Source organism: Vanellus vanellus, assembly GCF_965231255.1.
Source record: "Vanellus vanellus genome assembly, chromosome: 17".
Lineage (NCBI taxonomy): Eukaryota > Metazoa > Chordata > Aves > Charadriiformes > Charadriidae > Vanellus > Vanellus vanellus.
Window position 1 is genome coordinate 3,641,969 of NC_138922.1, and position 20,937 is coordinate 3,662,905.

At 59.7% G+C, this 20,937-nt stretch overlaps 1 protein-coding gene across 1 annotated transcript in view; it reads right to left on the reverse strand.

The window, feature by feature from the left end:
* ARHGAP44 (Rho GTPase activating protein 44) overlaps positions 1–20,937 on the reverse strand; it is a gene marked incomplete at both ends in the record, with an annotated part of 39,602 nt that overhangs the window by 13,587 nt on the left and 5,078 nt on the right. The window contains 10 exons of the mRNA XM_082491969.1: positions 164–275; positions 423–550; positions 1,456–1,537; positions 1,637–1,705; positions 3,016–3,133; positions 3,972–4,048; positions 4,940–5,051; positions 5,547–5,623; positions 5,714–5,818; positions 8,949–8,988. Coding sequence (XP_082348095.1) covers positions 164–275; positions 423–550; positions 1,456–1,537; positions 1,637–1,705; positions 3,016–3,133; positions 3,972–4,048; positions 4,940–5,051; positions 5,547–5,623; positions 5,714–5,818; positions 8,949–8,988 — 920 coding nt within the window. The remainder of the gene's footprint in view (positions 1–163; positions 276–422; positions 551–1,455; positions 1,538–1,636; positions 1,706–3,015; positions 3,134–3,971; positions 4,049–4,939; positions 5,052–5,546; positions 5,624–5,713; positions 5,819–8,948; positions 8,989–20,937) is intronic.

Genomic DNA, 20,937 nt, shown 5'->3' on the forward strand with positions numbered 1-20,937 from the left:
AGGATCAAACCCAGTATCAACCCTTGGACTACACCACTAGTTACTGGCCTCCAACTAGACTTCATGCCACCGACGACCGCCCTCTGGGTGCCCATGGTTGGCGCTTGGGGGCTGGATGGGCCACCCCGCACACCACCAACACCCCCCCTGGGGCAGCCTCTACCTGCGATGGCGTGCGGATCCGCCGAGTACTCCTGCACGTCCACCACGCAGCAGTCCAGCGCGGCCTTGAGCTTCTTCAGCTTGGAGGCCGAGGGAGCCACTCGGAAGAGACCCTTCGCAGAGGACACAGGAGAGCGTCGGACAAATGTTGGGGCCGGGGATGTCCCCAAAGCCCCCTCCCGGTTCCTCATCCCCGCCTTGGAGGCACCCGTATCCCCTTCCACCGTGCCCAAGGGAGGGGGGTAGGACATGGGACCCACCTCCTCCTGCATGCCGCACTCCAGCAGCATCGTCACGCACGCCTCCACGGGGAAGGCGATCTCCCGCCCGCTGACGGCCAGGTGCTCCTCCAAGGGCTTTCCGAAGGAGGGCTTCTCCATCCACGCCTCTGTGACGGGCAGAGGGGGTGAGAGGAGGGGGAGGACACGGCGGGGACGGTGCCGGATCCGGCATCCCCTCCCCGAAAGGCCCTCGGATCACAGCGTTTCGGCAGCAAAAATATTCCGTTTGGGTGTTGCTAAAAGAACAGGACCCCGCACCTCTGTCCTGGGCGGCTCGGGAAGTGCTTTTTAAAGATGAAATCCAAACAAAATGTTTTCCAATCATCACACGGGACATTTCAAAGGGGCTGGATAACGTTTTCCGGGGGGAGCAATGACGGGCAAACCTTTGCAATATATTCCCCCTTCTTCCATCACAGTTTGAGGCAGGAATATTTTGTGGGATCGAGAGAAAAAAATAAAATACAAATCACTCCCTGCCCCGCCGCAGCGACGGCAGCACCCCGAGCCCTGCCCCGGGGGATGCGCTGCTCTCGGGGTCCCGGCGCGGGGCTTTCCCCGACCTCGCTCCCCCAGCCCAGCTCCTACGGAGGTTGCACACCCCAAAACGAAGCCCCAAGAGCCCCCTCCCCCCAACAACCTCGGCGCTGGGTTCCCACCCCCGGCGCCGCGCTTGATGGGGATATTCGGGCAGGTTTCCCCCCCCGCCCCTATCCATGAAGCCGGCCGGATCCTGGCCCCCCCCCCCCTCCCCCTTCCTCCCAGTGACCAAACGGGATGGGGATGGGATGCCCTCCCCAGCGCCGGGGCAGGCGGGATGCAGGCGGGGCGAGCAAAAGGAGGATGCTCAGCCCCAAACCCAGCGCCACGCCACGCCGCGGGGTCCCGCCGGAGTCGGCTCATCACGGCTCAGCTCCGCACGGCTCCGGCGTGACGCAGAGCCCTCGGCATCGCGCGCAGGAGCGGGACAGCCCCCCCACCCCACCCCACCCCTCCCCCGGCGGGCACTTACCCTGCTGGGCTTTAATTTGGGGCAGGACGTTCTGCAAAAGCGCTAAGGATTTCCGATGGTACTCCGCCTGCACCTCGATCAGCTGGGGGGGGGGGGAGAGGGGGGGAGAGACGGCACCGGCTGTCACCCCCACGGCCAAGAACGGGGACAGAGGAGTCCCGTGGGGACGGGTGGCACTTACGGTTTGAAAATAGTTTGCATAGTCTACTTCTTTGGCCACAAAATTGTACATGTCAGCTGAGAGCTGGTCCTGCGGAGAGCGGAGAATTAGTCGCCGGCTCACTCGTGCCGCCCTGACGCCACCACGATGGCCCTTTCGGAGGCCACCGGGAAGGACCAGCTCGGTGACGCCAGGAGCCAACGTGCAGCGTGGCACACCCCAACACCCGCCGGGGATGCGCTCGGGATGCTGAAGGCACGGCAGCACCACGGGGGTTTGCATCCACCCTCGCGCCCCTCCTTCCTCCCGGAGCCCACAATTAGCCGGCGCCTCCTAACGAGCTCGCCGGCAGCAAGAGTTACGCGGGAACGACCCCTCAGCTGAAGGCTGCACATCCCCGCGGGCTGAACGGCCCAAATCCGGCCCAAATTACCCCCCTCCCCCCCCCCCGGATTTGCTCATCCCTACCCCTTCCCCAGTTGCTCCGTTCTGAGAATCCCCTTTGGATAACTCAACTGGAGGAAAACCTTCAGGATTTTTAAAACACCAGGAGCACCTCCCGCTTGCCACATCCACCACCACCTACGGTGAATATATTGGGGGGGGGGGGCAGCTCCCGGCCCAGCTGGTTTGCTGGGAATTACTGGGAGCATGGGGCTGCGATGCTGTATGACGGCACACGTTTGGGACCGGATTTTAAAAACTACGCGGGTTCCGGTTGCGTTCCTGCAGAAAGGAGCCAGGAATTGAGACGCGCACTCAGCTCCACCTCCTGTCCCAAACCCGCCCATGACCTACAGCACCACCTTTGCCCAGTGCCCTTCGCGTTTTCTGCCCCGGGGGGCAATTTAAAGCCCCACAAAATTGTCGGGGGGGGGGGGGGGGGGTTATTGCTGAAGCCCGCATCCCGCGATGAAGGCGCCGGCACCAGCGTCCCCCCTCGCTCGGATGTTTTTCCCTCCCAACGTGACCAACTGGGTGGGCCGGTGTCCCGCGGGACGGCGGGGGGCGACGTGGCCGGGTGGCACGTGTGAGCTGGGCACACGCCGGCGCTTCCCGCGGGTCTCTGTGCCGGGGCTGGGCACACGCGGTGCTGAGCTCGCCGGCTCCTGCTGGGACATATCCCTTGGCGAGGGGATGCTCTGCAGCTCTGGTGGGATACGGAGGATGGGGACAGAGGAACTGGGGATGTCCTGCTTGGCCGGTGAGCATCGCCCACTGCCGCCAGGCTGTGTTTGGGCACGGGAACCAGCCGGAGGAGGGTTTATCACGGGCAACGGGGCACGAAAAGGGTGAAGAACAGGGTAAGAGGAGAGGTTGGAGGTTTTCCGCCGTGCCTGGGATGCCGAGGTCCCCCCCTCGCCCCGGCAAGGAGCGATCCCCCCAGGTCTCCCGGGTACCCGGCAAATCTCCACTCTGTTGGCCGCCTCCTCCATCTCCTCCCTGAGAGCGTCGGCTTTGGCGCCCGAGGGCTGCAGGTTGCTGGCCAGACCCGAGGACTTCACCGACTGCTGCCACCTGCGGAGAGAGGGCAGAGCTGTCACAGGGAGGGGACAGGGACTCACGCGGAGCGGTGCTCGGATCCCAACGAACTTGGAGGGCAGCCCAGGGAACCCCCTTGGCCAAACCCACCACGGTCCCCAGGGCTGAGCGCCGGCGGAGGTGGTCCAAAGCCAGGCTGGGATGCAGCATCCACTCCCAACCCCAAATATCCCCAGTCCCCATAACTGTGCACACTGGGCTCTAATTAAGCAATTATTTTCAGCAGGAGAACGAGCTCCACCCAGGTGGGAGGAGAGAGGCAGGCGATGGGAGAGCCTGGACATGACTTTGGGGACTACGGACACCTCCCAGACCTCTCCCTGGGGCACGCCGTGACATTGTGTAGGGTTTGGCCAACCCTAAATGGTTGCAAACGGCCCCAGGCAAAGCCCAAGGCGCAGCCCACCATGTCCCAGTGCAGCATCCGGGATGTGGGACGATCCCAAAGGACATTCCACATCTACTCCAGTGCTGCTCTACAGCGGCAGGAGCACCCGGCTCTGTGCCAGCATGTAAGAACTCACCAAGATAGGGAAAAGAGTGAAAAAAGAAGGGTTTGTGCCAGAAAAAAATACTCTTTTCTGCAGAGGACAAGCAAGGAAAAGGGATCCAGGGATTCTGCAGATAAGAGCAGAAATCTTGGCTCGTCGCAGAGCTTGACTTCGTGACACACGGTGACACAGCCGAGACTTACCGTCCCGAGGGAGCCGCGGTACCGGGGCTCCGGGACGTGTCCTCCCTGGTGCTACCCACCCCTTGGGAATTTTTATAGTTTTTTTTTTTTTTATAAAGCAGCTTTGAAGCTGTTCCCTACCGCGTCCTGGAGGAATCCATATCCAGCACGAGCTTTGCCAAGTGCTTCCGCTGTTTTTGGATATTCGGGATTTCCACCTGCAGCAACACAGAGGAACGGGAGGAGATAAACACCCCCGGAGAGGCGACTGCGACGCTGGGCGTCAGGGCTGCCGCAAACTGGGCGGATAAGGACGCAGCTCCTTATTTAAACATCATTAGGGAGATGGCACAGCTCATCCCTCCTCCGTGTCCCCACCTGGGCTGTGCCACCCCCCTCCAGCCCCAACGGACGCCACCGCATCCCCGAGAGGAGCATCCTCGGGGGATCCCGGCCTCCCGCACCGGGGAGCCGGCTGAAGGCAGGGAAAGGGCTTTCGGGAATGGCAATGCAAAACCTCCCACGTACGGGGCACCCTTTGCCGAGGGATCCGGCAAAATAAAAGCCGTGGTGCGGCGCTGCTCGCCCATCCCGGTAACACCAGCAGTGCGATAAAGCTCTTGCCGTCTCTGCCCCGGGGGAAGATAAAATCAGAATCAAGCCCGGGATATTTTGCGAGAGGTAAAAGGGAAGAAAAAAAAAAAAAAAAAAAAAGCATTGGGTAAAACCGAAAAACAAAGCTGGCAGCAGGGGAGAAAAGGAAGGGAAAGAAAATATCGCAAACGATAACAGTATGTGTTTGCAGCTTGGAAAAAAATGGGTCAGAAATAAGAGTGTTAACGCCTCTGCCTTCAGGAGAGAGGCAGAGATGAGCCAGAGCGGGGAGAGCAGGAGCCCGGCAGGGACCACCGCCCCAGAGCCAGCCCAGCTGAACGTGCAAATACTGCCCGCCGATTAAAGCAATTAGCAAACATCTCCAAGCGGGAAGGTCTCTCGCAGGGGCCAGGAACCACATCCGCCGCCGAAGTGGTGAAACCCAGCCTTGTTTCGGATGCGAGTCCCCGGCACGGTGACACCCGGACCCGAGGACGTCCTCGCCCGCCGCTCACCTCGGCCAGCACGAAGAGGGGCTCGATGACGTCCCTCTCCACCTGCAGCTCGAAGTGGATGAGCTCCTGAGCCAGTTTGTCCTCCGCCTCCCCGCACAGCCGCAGCATCTTCCTGCAAGGGCAGCAGCGGGGCTGGGTACCACGGGGGCTGGGGGAGGGGGGGTGTGGGGGGGGCGATGGGCACCCAAAGCCCCGTGGGGGTTGGGGGTCTCGGCAGCGGCGTGGGACAGCCCTTCCTTGGCAGAGGGCTGGAGGGAGGGCGGCAGCCCGAGGAGCGTTAGGAAAATCTTATTCCCTAAGTATTGTACCGATTATAGTCTGAAATTGTATGGACTGTCTTAAGATCTCTCCCTCTATACATATAGATATAGTTTACAGTGTATACTGGATGACTAGAGGACCCCAGCCCATCACAAGGAGGAGAAGAATAAAGGGAAACCCTGGACCACCGAGCTCACACGTGCATCCCAGCCCCTCCGACACCGCCGTGAAACCTCCCCCGTTATCCGGCGGCACAGGTAAGGAACTGCAGCAATTCTTGGCCGTGGCATCATCCCGGCGACGGCAGAGCGCCGGGGGAGAGCTGGACCCCCCCACTCCCCCTTACCCCAGCAGGGAGTCGTCACCCAGCACAGCCGATCCCTCCATCAAGCACTGCGCCAGCGTCGTCAGCGGCAGCTTCTTCTGCAAAGAGAGAGGGGCTGCGTTTCCCACCCCGCCGCCGCCGCCGCCGGCAGCCCGCCCGGCATCCTCCGAGCCCCCCCACAGCCTCACCGAGCGCTTGTCGGCGTCCACGCCTTGCTGGCCCTGCAGACATGCCGTCAGCTTCTTGTGGGTGCTGTGGGAGACCTGCTTCACCAGTTCCAGGCGCTTCTCTACCTGCGGATGCAGCGGAGCCCATCACCGGGGTATCCCGCCTGGTCCCGCACCCGCCGCCCAGGGACAGAAGGCACTTCTTCCTTTTCAATCCCAAACCATTTTAATTGCCGCCGCAGCGGATGCAACAGCCGCCGAGCCCAACCCCTTCCCAGGGCAGGGATGCTTTAAGCGGGGAGAAGGTGTCACCCGGTTGGTGGTGCCCCATCTCACCCCCCCTTCGAGGAAAGTTGGGGGCCGCATCCAGCGCAGCCTCAAAGCCCTCTTATCCCAGGGCGAGGGCAGGAGGTGTCCGTCCCCAGCCGAGCCCTGCCACAAACCGAACCGGCCGCAGCTCCAACCCAGAGCTGCAAATCGCCTTATTTGCCTCCGTATTGATTAAACTAAGAATTTCAGCCCGAAACTCCGCGAGGTGAGTCACTAAATGTAAGCGAACAAGCTCTGCTGAAAACTATAGCTGAGAGACTCGGGGAAAACATGGGAATCTCAAAAGCTTGGGAGACAATCTGGGTGGGGAAAAAAAAAAAAAAAGACAAAAAAAATAAAAAAATAATCTGGGAAAAACAAACTACTCCCTGCCCTGGGGAAGGGGGGGAAGGGCTGAGCTTCTCCAGCGTGCCGGTCCTCCGGGCAGGAGGCATCTCATGGGAGCCACCGCAGGGATGGCAGAGGATGCTCTGCTTCAGCCAGGCATCCGAGATCTATTCTTTTTATATATAACTATTATTTTTATAATATATATAATGTTATATATTATATATATTGGTTTTATCTCTATATACGTAATATATATAAGGATATATATTATACATATATTATTTTTCACAGACTCCCAGACTGGTGAGGGCTGGAAGGGCCCTCTGGAGCTCCCCCAGTCCCACCCCCCGCCAGAGCAGGGGCACCTCCAGCAGTGGCACAGGACATGTCCAGGCGGGTTTGGAATGGCTCCAGAGTGGGAGACTCCCCCCCCTCTCTGGGCAGCTGTGCCAGTGCTCTGCCGCCCGCACAGGAGAGAGGTCCCTCCTCAGGTTGAGATGGAACTTCCTACGGTCAAGTTTGTGCCCGTTCCCTCCTGTCCTGTCACTGGGCACCACTGGAAAAAGCCTGTTCCCATCCCCCTGGCACATTTTATATATATATATATATACACACACACATGTGTCCGTGTGTATGTTGCAAGGAAGGGGTATGATGTGCAGAAGCGCACATATACGGGCGCACACTCACGCACGTGAGCCGAACCGGAGGCAATTGCATAGGACACCCGAAAGGGTTCGGGTTCCCCACCGTCCCTGCAGAGAGACCCCCTGCGCCCACGCCTGACTCTCCGGCAGCCGCCCTCCCGGCAAAACCATCCGCCTCTCCAAAAGGTGTAAAAAAACCTCCCGTGCAGCGCTGCCGAAGCCCAACCTGCCCTCGCCGGTGCCAGCGCGGATGCCGGCTAGCGCCGGGATGTCACCGGGTGGCTGGAAGGGCAGGGGTCCGGCTCCCGCTGCCGAGGGGCCCCGGAGACCTCAGAGCTTGCACGGAGAAACGCCAGTAATTAAAATAGAAAGAAAAAAAAAGCTTTGTTACTGATGTTCCCTCCGGCTGCTGGCGGCGGGCAGCGCTCAGCTCCCCCCCCCCCCCCCTCTGCCATCCCACCCCTGGGGACATCGGGGACCTGTCACCGACCGCCGCACCCTGCCCCATCCCCACCCCCAGCGGTGAAGAAGGGAAAAAAACAAAACAAAACAAAACAAAATCATAAAACCACCCAAACCGAATCCCGAAGGCTGGAGAGTGCCTCGCAGGGGTGCGTAGCGCGAGGACGGCGCTGCCGAACGGCACACAAAGCCACCGCCGCGCCGGGAGCCCCCGCCGCCGCCGCCGGCCACCTCTCACCGGTGCCAGTACAACCGGAGACCAACCTCGCGCCCTTCCCTGCACGGGTCAGGCTGGTCCCAGCCGTCACGGAACCGGTTGCTAAATCCCCGGTAAAGCAGCGGGATGGACAAACGGACGGGGGCGGCTGCCCTCTGCGCCCCGCTGGGACCTTTGCAACCGGCTTCATCTCACCCCCTTCCAGCGCGGTTCGGCCGTACCCCTTCAGGGAGGGCTCTCTCCGAACCCTCCTCAGGTTTTTGGCGGCTCTCACTAAAGCCTGATGGGTGCGGGGAGCAGCGTCATCAGGTCGGAGCGAGGGCAAGACGTAGGCAGGCCACGGTGGCCCGCGAGAGCTCAAGGTCACCCTGCAGCCACTGTCACCCGCAGGTCGCCGCCTCCCGCCGCCGGCACCCACGCGCACCGCTCCCTCTGGCTCTTTCGGCGGAATCCGCTACCCGACGGCAACGGCCCAGACCAAATTCCCAAGGTGGGAGGTATAAATACACCAGCTTAGCCCCCCCAAAAAGAGGGTTTGAAGCACAGCCAACAGCCGCCGGGGTTGGCTGACGGCCGGGTGAGCATCCCCCCCCGACGGCCGTTCGGCTCATCAGCGCCCCAGTTACCAGCCAGGATTTAGAGAAGGCGTGAGTTAGAAACCTCGGGAATTCAGCGACGGATCTGCGAATTTGGGTGGCTTTGCCGGCACTTTCTCCCCCTCCCCGGGGACGCGCAGGAAGCCCCCACTTCCCAGCGCAAAAAGCACCGAGATGAGATGTCCCCGAGAGACCGTGACCCGAACGTCACAGCCGATGCTCCGTGGCACCGCCGGAGGTTTGTTTTGTTTTTTTTTTGGCTCGAGGTGTTTTGCTGAAGTCGCCCCCCAACCCATCAGCTTTGGGCATTGTCCCCTGCTGTCACCTGTCCCGTCCCCAGAGAGGGGAGAGGCAGGCGCCCGCCATCCAGCTGGCCGTATCGCGTTGCCGTCCTGGCGGGGACAAGACCGGATCCGATTCCAGCTGACCTGAAAACCAGGCTGGGAAAGGGCAGGAGGGAGGGAGGGGATGCCGCTTCCCACGCTCCCAACACCCTCCTCCTCCTCCTCCTCCTCCTCCTCCTCCTCCTCCTCCTCCCAGCCCCCTCTTATCACCGTGGGACACCGCGGCACCGACCGGCACGGAGCTGCTGCCACATCCAGCACCCACGGGTGGGTGTGTGGGCACCCATGGGCACCCTGGACACGGGCTGGACCGGCTGCAGAGGACCTCACCTGCAGGAGATCTTCGCTCAAAACCTCCGTCTTCTCAGCCCTGCAAGACAAGAAAGAACGTAAAGCGCTGGTGAAGGGGCCGGTGCAGACGGCAGCGCCGGGGCTGCACGCTGCGGTACCAGCCCCGGCCGAACGCGCTTTTCCGTCGGGATGCAGACAGCGATTTGAGGCTCTCTGGTCCCACCAGTCATCGCCTCATCTCCTAAATAAGCAAAGGATGGAGCATCTTCACTGCGAGCGTGGCACATCCCACACCAATTTAGGGTTCTCCCCTCATCTCCCCCTTATTTTTCCATTATCCCCAGCAAAACAGGGATGCTAAACTCCCAGGAGGATGCGGGCAGTGCTGCAGGGGGAGGTGGTGTGTCTCGACACGAAAGCAGCTCCGGGGGCCGTGCCGGGCTCCGGCGCACCCTCAGCGCCGCGGATCTCAAGGACACAATCCGTCCGCACGACTGAGCCTCTTCGGTCTGACGCAGCCGACCGAATCCGCGGCGGCGGCTGCTGCCCCAGGGTTTCGCCGCAACCCTCCCCGCTGCTCCTGGGAGCCGGATTTACCGCTCCGGAGCTCGTGTCATCCGCCGCCTTTCCTAGCGAGGGGACGCAGGAGGAGACACGATCCCGCCGCAGACCCTCCTCGGCCACGCGCGGAGCCGCAGCATCGCTGCCCGCGAAGGCCCTGCGGCCGTTCCCCATCAAATCCGCTCAGGTTTAATTAAACCATCACACTCTGGATCATTTATTCGTTTTCTTAGTTTTTTTTTTTTTTTTTTTTTTTTTTTTTAAAATTTAGTGCGTCATCTCTTTCGGTTGTGATTTAGCCAATTAATCCTGAAAGGTTCATTAATGAAAGCTGGGTGCTCTCATCCTTCTTAAAAAAACAACCCAAACCTTTATCACCCGAGGGCGATAAAGCTTTCTGCTATCCAAACTGCTTTGTCAGCTTTGAGAGACCGAGGGAAGTATCGAAAAAATGGAACTGAGGAATAAGCAGCAGCAGAACGAGGTTCAAAGAGCGAACCCGGTCCGGCAGCGGTGTCAGCCAGGGCAGGGCTTGGTCTACGGGCTCATCCGGAAACACCCCCCCGTCCAAAGGCATTTAAAAAGCGTAAATTAACAGCGTTAAATCTGGCTTGCATAGGAAAGTTGTCCCAGTGTCTGATTTAAGTTGGTTTTAAAACTGAAAAAAAAAAAATATATATATATATATATATATATATATCTATCTCCACCCCTATTTAATTTAACAACAAAAAAAAAAGGGATTTAAATGAAGGCATTATAATATCTTCGATATGAAACGCGAGCGATGCTCTGGCCGCCCAGGAGCAAGGGCTGCTCAGGTTCTCCTCCTCCTCTGCAAACCACCTTCACTATCGTTCACGGACAGGGTTGGAAAAGCCGCGGAATTAGCGCCGACGGGAAAGAAAGCGGCAAATATCCACCGGCACAAACACAACGGCCGTCCCTGCTTCCCCGCTCCGGCTCAGGATATATTTAGCATCCCGAAGGAGAAGGCGGCCGCAGGGATGCAGGCGAGCATCCCGCACCCACGTGCCGGCGCTGCCGGCGCGCATCCCTGCCGCTCGCTCCGCACCCCAGAAATCACTTCCAAACTTCAAAAAGGCTGCGGGAAAAAGAAGTCCCTCCTGTCTTCACACCATTGGGAAAACGGTCCCCCCCCAAAAAGTGATGTTTTTAGTACATTTTCCCCTCTTCCAGCCGGGCTGATGGGTGGGTTTTGCCCACCGGCAGACCTCTCTCCCAGCAGCCACAAACCAACCCGTGCCACGCTCTGACACGCACCGGGGAAGCGGAAAACAACATTTCAAACAGGATAACAACAACAACAACAACAAAAAAAAAAACCAATCTGGCCTCATTCTGCTTTCAAGCACATCCTCAGCCTGAGGAACCTCAGCGGCTTTAACGGCGAGCATCCCTCAGCCACAGCCTGGGGATGCTGAAGCAGGTTGAGGAGCCTGCCAGTGAGTCATTCGGCTTTAAAAAATAGGGAGAAAAGAGGCTGCAGAGTTTTATGCAGAGGAATAAGCAAAGAGGCTGTTGGAGCCGCTCAACACCGCTTCCCCGGGGCCTGCAGCTGGGGAGGAAGAATGCTGGGCACCAGTATAGGTTAGGGGCGGACCTGCTGGGAAGTAGCTCTGAGGAGAAGGATCTGGGGGTCCTGGTAGACAGTAAATTATCCATGGCTCAGCAATGTGCCCTTGTCGCCAAAAAGGCCAATGGAATCCTGGGCTGCATAGGGAAGAGTGTGGCCAGTAGGTCGAGGGAGGTCATTCTCCCCCTCTACTCTGCACTGGTGAGGCCACAACTGGAATACTGTGTCCAGTTTTGGGCTCCCCAGTTCAAGAGGGACAGGGAACTGCTGGAGCGAGTCCAGCGAAGGGCAACTAAGATGATGAAGGGATTGGAGCATCTCCCTTATGAGGAAAGTCTGAGAGAGCTGGGACTCTTTAGCCTGGAGAAGAGAAGGCTGAGGGGAGACCTTATTATGGCATATGAGTATCTAAAGGGTGGGTTGAAGGAGGATGGAGCCAGGCTCTTTTCAATGGTTCCCAGTGACAGGACGAGGGGCAATGGGCACAAGTTAGAACGCAGGAAGTTCCGTTCAAATACACGGAAACACTTCTTTACAGTTCGGGTGACAGAGCACTGGCACAGGCTGCCCAGGGAGGGGGGGGAGTCCCCTTCCGTGGAGATGTTCAAGACCCGCCTGGATGCAGTCCTGAGTGATGTGCTCTGGGCAATCCTGCTTTGGCAGGGCAGTTGGGCTGGGTGATCTCTAGAGGTCCCTTCCAACTCTGAAACTCCGTGATTCCATGATTCCGTGGCAGAGTACTGGGCACGCCGCGGGAGCATGGGTTTCCCTGCCTGGTTTCGGCATCTCTGGCAGCCAGGATGCTCTCTCCTCCCCTCTGGCTTGCGATGGGAATGGGGGTGTCTGTGCGGCTTTGGGGACACACCGCAGCCACCGGCGATGGCACAGGCACCGAGCAGGGCTGTGGTGGACCAGCATCACTCGCGGCGGTGGGAACCGAGTACCACGTCCTGCCGGCGCCGAGCCGACGGCGTCCGCAACCAGGCATCACCCCGCTCCCCGCGCTTTGTCTTGCAGAATGGGGTAAAACGTGGCCCCAAAAGTCACCAGGAGGATTTTTTTGCAAAGCCAAAGCAGGGGACAGGTCTCCTGCCTCGGGGCACCTGGACCCTACGGGTGATGCTGGTGGCAGCAGAGGGCACAGAGCTCCCGCAGGAGAGCCCGGCCCCGTGGATGCAGCTCCATTGAATGCGGGACAGATCCTGCTCCTGTCACGCTCCTGCTGACGATGCAGCTCTGCCGACGTCCTGCCACCCCCCCTAAAGCTGCTTATTAGTTTTCCAGAATGCACCAAAGAAATACAGATAACTCCCCTTGCCTCCATACTTGCTCCCGCCGGCAGCACTCCGGAACCTGCAAATTATATCCAGGCGCTCAAGAACCCAGCAGCGGCTCCAAAGCCACAGAAAGCCCAACCCAAGCCGCTCCGCGTGCCCATTTCACGTGCAAAGACTAAAAAATATCATCCTACTCCACCGACATCGCATCACGTTACCGCTCCGTGCTGCTAATGCCACCGGGAAAAATCCCATTACATCCGTTACGTTTCTAAAATCTCAGCCTAAAGTGAATACGGTTTTACAGGAGCTTCGGCGGTTTTATGAGCCATCCTGCGAACCTGCAACAAGTGATGCTCAGCGGCAAAACGCTGACACGCACGTCCCGCCAGGGAGCAGCCGGGGAGATGGAGACTCTCCTGCATGTCCCAGGCTCCATCCTGACCAGAGAGTATTTCCCGGGTGCTGAGCTCTGGCCGGCACTCAGAGATGCTCAAGGAGACCCTGATGCCCCAGTGCCACCTCCCCGGTACCCAGGAACTTCCCTGGGGCACCCAGTGGGGATGGAAAAATATTATCCCGCTGCCTTTTCTAGGGGCGGGATGGCAGCATCTCTCCGAGGGTTTTGGCAAAGCATCTTCAGCGGGTTCAGCCCTGAGCGTCTCCGCTCAGCCCCTCCTCATCAACAAACCTCTCTGGTTTGTGCTTTCTTCTCCTTCCCCACATCGTGCTCCAAACAGCATCCCACTCGTGGACGGCTGTGGGTCCCTGCGCCTGCCCTCAGCCCTCTCGCCTTGGCCTCCCAGCCCCAGGGAGAACCATTAACAGCCTCAAGAGGAACCAGTTTGGATGCGACCGATGCTGGAAAATGTCTCTGGCTCCAGCACAGACCGCTCTCCCTGTTCCAGCCTGGCATCTTCCTCCCATCCAAGGAATCCCCCAGCTCCTCCTGGCATCCCCCAGCCCCTCCAGGCACACCTCAGCCCACCCCCAGCAACCTCCAGTTCCTCCCCAGCGTTCCCAGTCCACCCCAGCCCCTCCCCCCCCCCCCGCCCAGCCCCTCCTGGTACACCCCAGCTCATCCCCACCACCCCCTAGTCCATCCGCAGCACCCCCCAGTCCATGCTCATCATCCTCCAGCCCCTTCTGCCCCTCCCCCCCCCAGCCTCACCTGGCATCTCCCAGTCCAATCTCCCAGTCCATCCCCAGCATCTCCCAGTCCATCCCCAGCATCCCCCAGCCCCACTCCTTGCCCCAGTGCTGGCTCCGTAGAAGCAGCCAGAGCCCAGCGGGGATGAAGCTGCCCGAGGGGCGACACAGACCCCTGAATTTCACCTCCACCATAGTGGTGACGGCCACCCTGAGCCCAGGGGACGCAGGACCTGCTCCCTGCCCGCGCTGCTCCAGCCGTGCGCGGGATGCAGCTGAGCTCCTGCCTGCACAAACCCATCTCCTTCCCAAATCGCTATTGCGCCCGAAGGAATTCCTGGGGGTGCCAGGCCCCCCACGACACGGGGGAGAGGGACACAGGCTCCTGTGTCCTGAGGCAGCTGGGGGGGGTACGTCGGACCCCTCTTCCTCACTCCCCGGCAGGGTTCAGGTCCCATCTGTGCTCACCCCATAACTCGGACCCCCGAGTGATGCTCCAGGGTCTGACACAGGCGGCAGAGCCCTGGGAAGGGGCTGACTGGCGGCTGGGGCATCTCACAGTCCAGCCATCAGGGCAGGCGGCTGGTGGCACCAGTTTAAGCCAGTATCGGCTTTGGGCAGTACTTTTCACCCGTGCGTTTTTACGTGGGTATTTCCATCCCCGTGTCTCGCAAGGCGGATGCAGCCGGAGCCTCCCGTGTTGGGACACGACCTCTCCCGGGGAACCGGAGACGGTGGTTTTTGCTCATGCAAAGTGGCCTCAGCAAACAACAGGACCCAAAAGAGAGGTGCAGGGACCCCCCCCCACCCACCCCCCAACTTCCCTGGCTGGTCCCTAACCCCCCCACAACTTCACACCTTACGAGTTACACGCATCCCGCGGGAGCATCCCTCGGAGAGGCAGACAGGAATAGTGGCTTTCAACCCTTTGCTTTTGGCAAATACAAGTCCGCTCCTCCCTTTCCCCTCCAGATTTCCACCCCCGGAGCTGTTTTTCTCAGCACAAATCCAGGCAATGCTCAGCCTCAGTCAGCACCCAGACACTCACGTCCCCGGGACAAAAAGGGACAATTAATATAGAGAGTTAAAAACAAACGAGTGGGGGATGCAGCTACAATTCGCTCGGGCGTTCGCTTCTGCAAAAACTAATTGCTGCCAGCAGAAATCAACACCAATCAAGCAAATTAAGTTGATTTCCAAATAAATACTACACGAGCCGCTGGTGCCTTGACCTGGGGAGCTACAGCGAAGCCGGCGCTTCCCTGGAGCATCTCCCAGTGCCAGACATCTCCATCCGGCTGGACCATCCATCACCAGCGCCCGCCCCGTGTCCCCACCACCGTCCCCCTCTGATGCTCAAACCACCTGGGACAAGGAGCTCCCAGTCTTGGATTTGACCCCGAGCCAGCAAACCTCAAAGCACGACGGGGATTTTGCAGCGATATTCTCTCCGAAGGGGAAAATCCATCGCACCCGGCTTGCGGGCAAAGCGCTTCACCCAGCACGGGGATGCGTCTCCAGAGGCAGAGTGTGTCCACGATGCCCCGAGGACGCCCTTGCCCACCAAACACCCCTTTCACCCCCATCCCTGGCCACCCCCTCGCTGCGGTGTGCCCATAAATATTTAATGGCTATTTAATTACTGACTCCGGCAGGTTCTCCTGATTTCTGTTTGCTCTAACCTAAAAATAGCCTCGCAGCTGAGCGCAGGCAGAGGGAGGCACAAAAACCCAGCCAAGGCCATCCCGTGTCGGGAGCATTAACTCCCCCGGCCGGCTCTGCCCCACCATCCTGCACGGGCTCGGGGATGGTGCCCGGCTCCATCCCGGTCCTGTGCAGGCTCGGGGACGGTGCCCGGCTCCATCCTGGTTCTGTGCGGGCTCGGGGACGGTGCCCGGCTCCATCCTGGTTCTGTGCGGGCTCGGGGACGGTGCCCGGCTCCATCCCGGTCCTGTGCGGGCTCGGGGACGGTGCCCGGCTCCATCCCGGTCCTGTGCGGGCTCGGGGACGGTGCCCAGCTCCATCCCGGTCCTGTGCGGGCTCGGGGATGGTGCCCAGCTCCATCCCGGTCCTGTGCGGGCTCGGGGACGGTGCCCAGCTCCATCCCGGTCCTGTGCGGGCTCGGGGATGGTGCCCAGCTCCATCCCGGTCCTGTGCGGGCTCGGGGACGGTGCCCGGCTCCATCCCGGTCCTGTGCGGGCTCGGGGACGGTGCCCGGCTCCATCCTGGTCCTGTGCAGGCTCGGGGACGGTGCCCGGCTCCATCCTGGTCCTGTGCGGGCTCGGGGACGGTGCCCAGCTCCATCCTGGTCCTGTGCGGGCTCGGGGATGGTGCCCAGCTCCATCCTGGTCCTCTGCGGGCTTGGGGACGGTGCCCAGCTCCATCCTGGTCCTGTGAGGGCTCGGGGACGGTGCCCAGCTCCATCCTGGTCCTCTGCGGGCTTGGGGACGGTGCCCAGCTCCATCCTGGTCCTCTGCGGGCTTGGGGACGGTGCCCAGCTCCATCCTGGTCCTGTGCGGGCTCGGGGACGGTGCCCAGCTCCATCCCGGTCCTGCCATCTCCCTCCAGTGCTGCCGCAGGTGCCTGGGGACTGGTACCCGTGGGAAAATTCAAGGTCCTCAAGCCCCCAAAGCTCAGAGGTGAGGTTGGTTCATCCACGCAACTCGGGTAAGGTGCTGAGCATCCGTCGCGTGTTGCCGGAGGGAGGAGAAAGCCCATCGGGTCTCATCCAGGCAACCCCTGGAAGCGTCGGGCATCGCGGTCCAGGCTGGACGCTGCTCCAAGGACCGCGTCGTCCCCAGGTCCTGCCGCCAACCGAGCTCTCCTCGCCACCGCATCCCTGGGGCCGCGCAGCCCAGCAGCTCGTAACCAGGATCCATCCGAGGCCAAACGGAGCCGCGGATTTTTTTCCCCGCTGCCTTTTTAGCAGGCGAGAAACGAACCATCAAATATTTATATCCTCAAATCGCTGCTCGCATCCCCCGGGGAGACGACTCTGAGCTGCACCATCCAGCGAGACGGCGGTGGGTGAGACAGCCCCCGCCGGCGCCTCCTCCAGCGCATCCCAGGCTCGTCCTGCCCCGGTGGGTGACCCGGAGTGACGGTCCCCGTGTCCCAAACCCAGGGTTAAGGGCAGCGATGCCCCCCCCAGTGCTCAGCCCCCCAGCAGCTCACCCGCCTTCAGCCGAGCCGGGCTGGAAAAGCGGGATGAAATGAGGGGGGAAGGCTGGTCCAGCCTTCCCCCATCCGTCCGCCCACCGGTGGGAAAACCAAAAGAATCAAAGCAAAATGGGGGACAGAGTTTTTAAAGGCAGAAAAGCCTTTTTTTCCTCGTCTCCTGCCACTTTCCCGGTTGCGAGCTCTCTGCGTCGGCATCCCTTCAACGCGGGATGCTCAGGGCTCTCAACGCATCCCCGGCAGAGGAACCGCCCACCCCCCCACCCCCCGGGGTCATATCCTGACCACACATCGGTCCTGATTTGAAAATCACAGCAAAGCCCCCGCAAAGCGCAGGGCCCCGAGGACGAAACCTTCAGCCATGAATATTTCAGTTTGTCAGCGCTGCCGCCTTGCGAGGAGGATAAAAATATCCCCAGGGCTGTGGGGATGCCGCTGGCACCATCCGAGGGGTGCGGCGTCGCTCGGCAATGCCAAAATCCCACGGGGGGGGGGGCGGGGGGGGAATCTGCCGACGGTGAGCCACCGGCGCCCCAAAATGCAGACGCGGAATCCAGCTATTTAAAGCTTGGTTTTCCCTCCTGCAAATCCCACCGGCAAAATCCCAGGCGGTGCTTTTATTCCCTTCGTCCTTATTTCGTACACGCAGAGTAAAACGTCCTTATTTCTTGCAGAATATTCTCGCTGCACAGAGAATAAAACCTCAGCGTTTGAAGGCTTTATATTTACCGGCAGACATCCTGGTGCTTGGAAAAGCACCTGCCCCGGGTGCCACCAACGTCCAGCCCAAAACGTCACCGCTGTCCCCCGGGATGGGGGATACAACTTGGGATGCTCAGAAAGGACCAGGAGGAATAAAACCATCACCATCCCCCAAAAACTGACACCGTCCTCCCCGGTGTCCCCTCATTGCCTGTGGTGCTGTTTGGGAACACAGCCGTGCCGTTCTGCACGTGGCTGCAAGCGCCTGTTTTATTCCCGATGGGGAAAAAAATAAAAAACAAACATATTGAGCCAATTCTGGAAAATTCGCGGGGCTGTTTCAGCCGCCGCAGCGCTTGCACCCATCGTCCCGCAACCTCGAGGCGAAGGTGCAAGTTCCCGCTGGTTCGGCCGCCGCCGGGACGGGTAAATAAATAAAAATAAAAAAAAAAATAAAAGCTCTTTGCAGAGAACCTCTTCAAAATGTTTTACAGCCACTTTATTGATTTCGTTTCCCTTTTTCCACCCCGTGGAGATAAATATTATGGCCCCGTACAGACTGGGCGCAGTAATTTTCCAGAAGGTCGGGTACCAAGTGAGGGTCTGGGCTGGGATAAGCATCCCCAGTTCTTTCGACCTAGTGAAATGACCTAAATAAAACAAATAAATAAAATAAAATAAATAAATAAAATAAAATAAATGATGTGTTCAGGGCACAGCAGAGCGCGGTCTGCTCCAGTCGGCCCCGTCACACTCACAGACTGGGCAGCCCAGTGCCTGCGGGCGCTGCTGCTCTCCCCAGGGGCACAGGAGGTCCCCGCTCGCCCCCAGCGTCACCCGCGGAGTGGCAACGGAAAGTGGCAGTCCCCGGGAAATGGAGCTGAAGACCGGATTTGGGAAGGTAAGGAAACGCACCCAGCATCCTCACCTGACCCTGACCCTGATTGATCCTTATCCTGACCCTGACTCTAACCCTTATCCTGGTTCTGATCCTTATCCTGACCCTGACCCTATCCTTGACACTGATCCCTTGACCCTAACCTTGACCCTAACCCTAATTCTAACCCTAACCCTTATACTGATTCTGATCCTTATTCTGACCCTGATTCTGACCCTAACCTTGACCCTAACCCTAATCCTGACCTTGACACTAACCTTAAACCTAACCCTGATTCTGACCCCAACCTTAACCCTAACTCCAACCCTGATGCTGATGCTGTCCCTAACTCCAACCCTGACCCTGTCCCTAACCCTGACCCTGATCATACAATCACAGAATGGTTTGGGTTGGAAGGGACCTTGAAGATCACCCAGTCCCACCCTCTGCCCTGGGCAGGGACACCTCCCCCCAGCCCAGGTTGCTCCAAGTCCCGTCCAACCTGGCCTTGAACACCTCCAGGGATGGGGCAGCCACAGCTTCTCTGGGCAGCCTGGGCCTGGGCCTAACTACCCTCACGTTGAAAAATGTCCTCCTAATATCTCATCTAAATCTCCCCTCTTCCAGTTTGAAGCCATTCCCCCTCATCCTATCACTACATGCCCTTGTCAAAAGTCCCTCCCCAGCTCTCCTGTAGGCCCTTGAGGTACTGGAAGGCCGCAAGGAGGTCTCCCCGGAGCCTTCTCCTCTCCAGGCTGAACCCCCCCAACTCTCCCAGCCTGTGCTCCCAGCAGAGGGGCTCCAGCCCTCCCAGCACCTCCATGGCCTCCTCTGGCCCCGCTCCCTGTCCCTAACGCTGACCCTCAGGCTGTCCCTAACCCTGCCCCGTCCCTCCTGGTGCGGGTGAGCTCTGTCCCTCGGCTGCAGATGGCCACACACTCCCCCCGCACAAGTGCCAGCTGCGGCCACCTCGCAGGGACACGGGGCTGTCCTGCCTGTCCCCTGCCTGTCCCCTGCCTGTCCCCTGCCTGTCCCCTGCAGGGGTACTTCTGGCAGCTGCTGGCAGACCGGTGGATGGGGTTTTTCCCTTCGGCTGCCTTCTTTTTTCCTTTTTTTTTAAGGAAAACACATCACCAAAAGCAGGAAAAGCCACTGGGGGCTGGGACACCCCCCCGCCACCCCCTCTCCCCGCACACCCTACAGGGCAGCTGGGGAGATGTCACCGCTGTCCGTCCCGTCCCCATCCCACAGGACGCAGCCCCATCCCGCTGGGTTGGTGGTGGGGGCGCAGCCACCCCCACAGCAGTGACATCTTCTGGACCGGGTGCTGCTGGGACAAGTGACACCAGCTGGGTGCCACCGCCGCCACCACCACACGCAAACTGTCCCCAACACCCCCCGTCTCCTCCTGAGGGACAACCTCCACGTGCAGCGCAGATCCCAGCCTCGGGGCAGCATTCAGCCCAGCGGTCCCCAGCCCTGGATGCGGGGGTGCTGGTGGCCCACTGGGCCCACTGGTGAGGAGCAGTAGGGGACATCCCTCAAACCCCAGAGGGTTATGGCGCATGTACCCCGGTGAGCCTCTCCCGGGAGAAACAAAACACCAGGTTTCTGTTAATATTGCTTATTTCCACTTGTTATTCCTTATTTCCGTGTATTGCTTCTCATTTCCATCTATTATTCCCTATTTCCATCTACTATTCCCAATTTCCACCTATTATTCCCAATTTCCACCTACTATTCCCAATTTCCACTTATTATTCCCTATTTCCACCTACTATTCCCTATTTCCACCTACTATTCCCAATTTCCAATTACTATTCCTAATTTCCACCTATTATTCCCTATTTCCACCTACTATTCCCTATTTCCAACCACTATTCCCAGTTTCCACCTACTATTCCCAATTTCCACCTGTTATTCCCTATTTCCACCTATTATTCCCTATTTCCAACTACTATTCCTAATTTCCACCTATTATTCCCTATTTCCACCCATTATTCCCTATTTCCACCCATTATTCCCTATTTCCACCTACTATTCCCTATTTCCACCTACTATTCCCTATTTCCACTTATTATTCCCTATTTCCACCTACTATTCCCAATTTCCACCTGTTATTCCCTATATCCAGCCGGCTGGAGGGGGGCCGCTCAGGGCTTCCAGTGAGGAAGAGGGATAAACCATCAACCCTGCGCTCCAGCCGGGGACCAACGCAGCCGTGCCGAGGAAGAGGAGGGTCCCCGAGCTCCCGCTGAGGCTTCCGCTGCCCCATCCTGGCGCTGAGCAAAGGAGGGGGAGGAGGGGGGGAGGCACAACCTCCCCCCAGTTAAACCCAGCCCCAAGAGCCTGGCAGCACCGGCAGCTCGGCGGGCAGCGGCGGTGGCGGCGAGCCCCCTAAGAGGATTAGGGGTTTAGCAGCTCCGAGCCCCGCGGCCGCCGGCCCCGCTCCCCAGGCTGCGCGGCGGGTACCGCAGGGAGCCCGCCATGGCCCCCGCGCTGCCCGGAGAGGGGGAGGGGGGGATGCGGGAAGGAGGATGCTCGTCTTGGCGGCGGCACCATTTTGATGGCGGGCGGGCGTGAGAGCGGTGCCCGGCTCGCGTCTCCCACGCCGAGGTGGCGGGACCCGGGGACATCCCTCCGCCACAGGTCCCCAGGGTGGGAGAGGTGGCAAACCTCCGCGGCGCA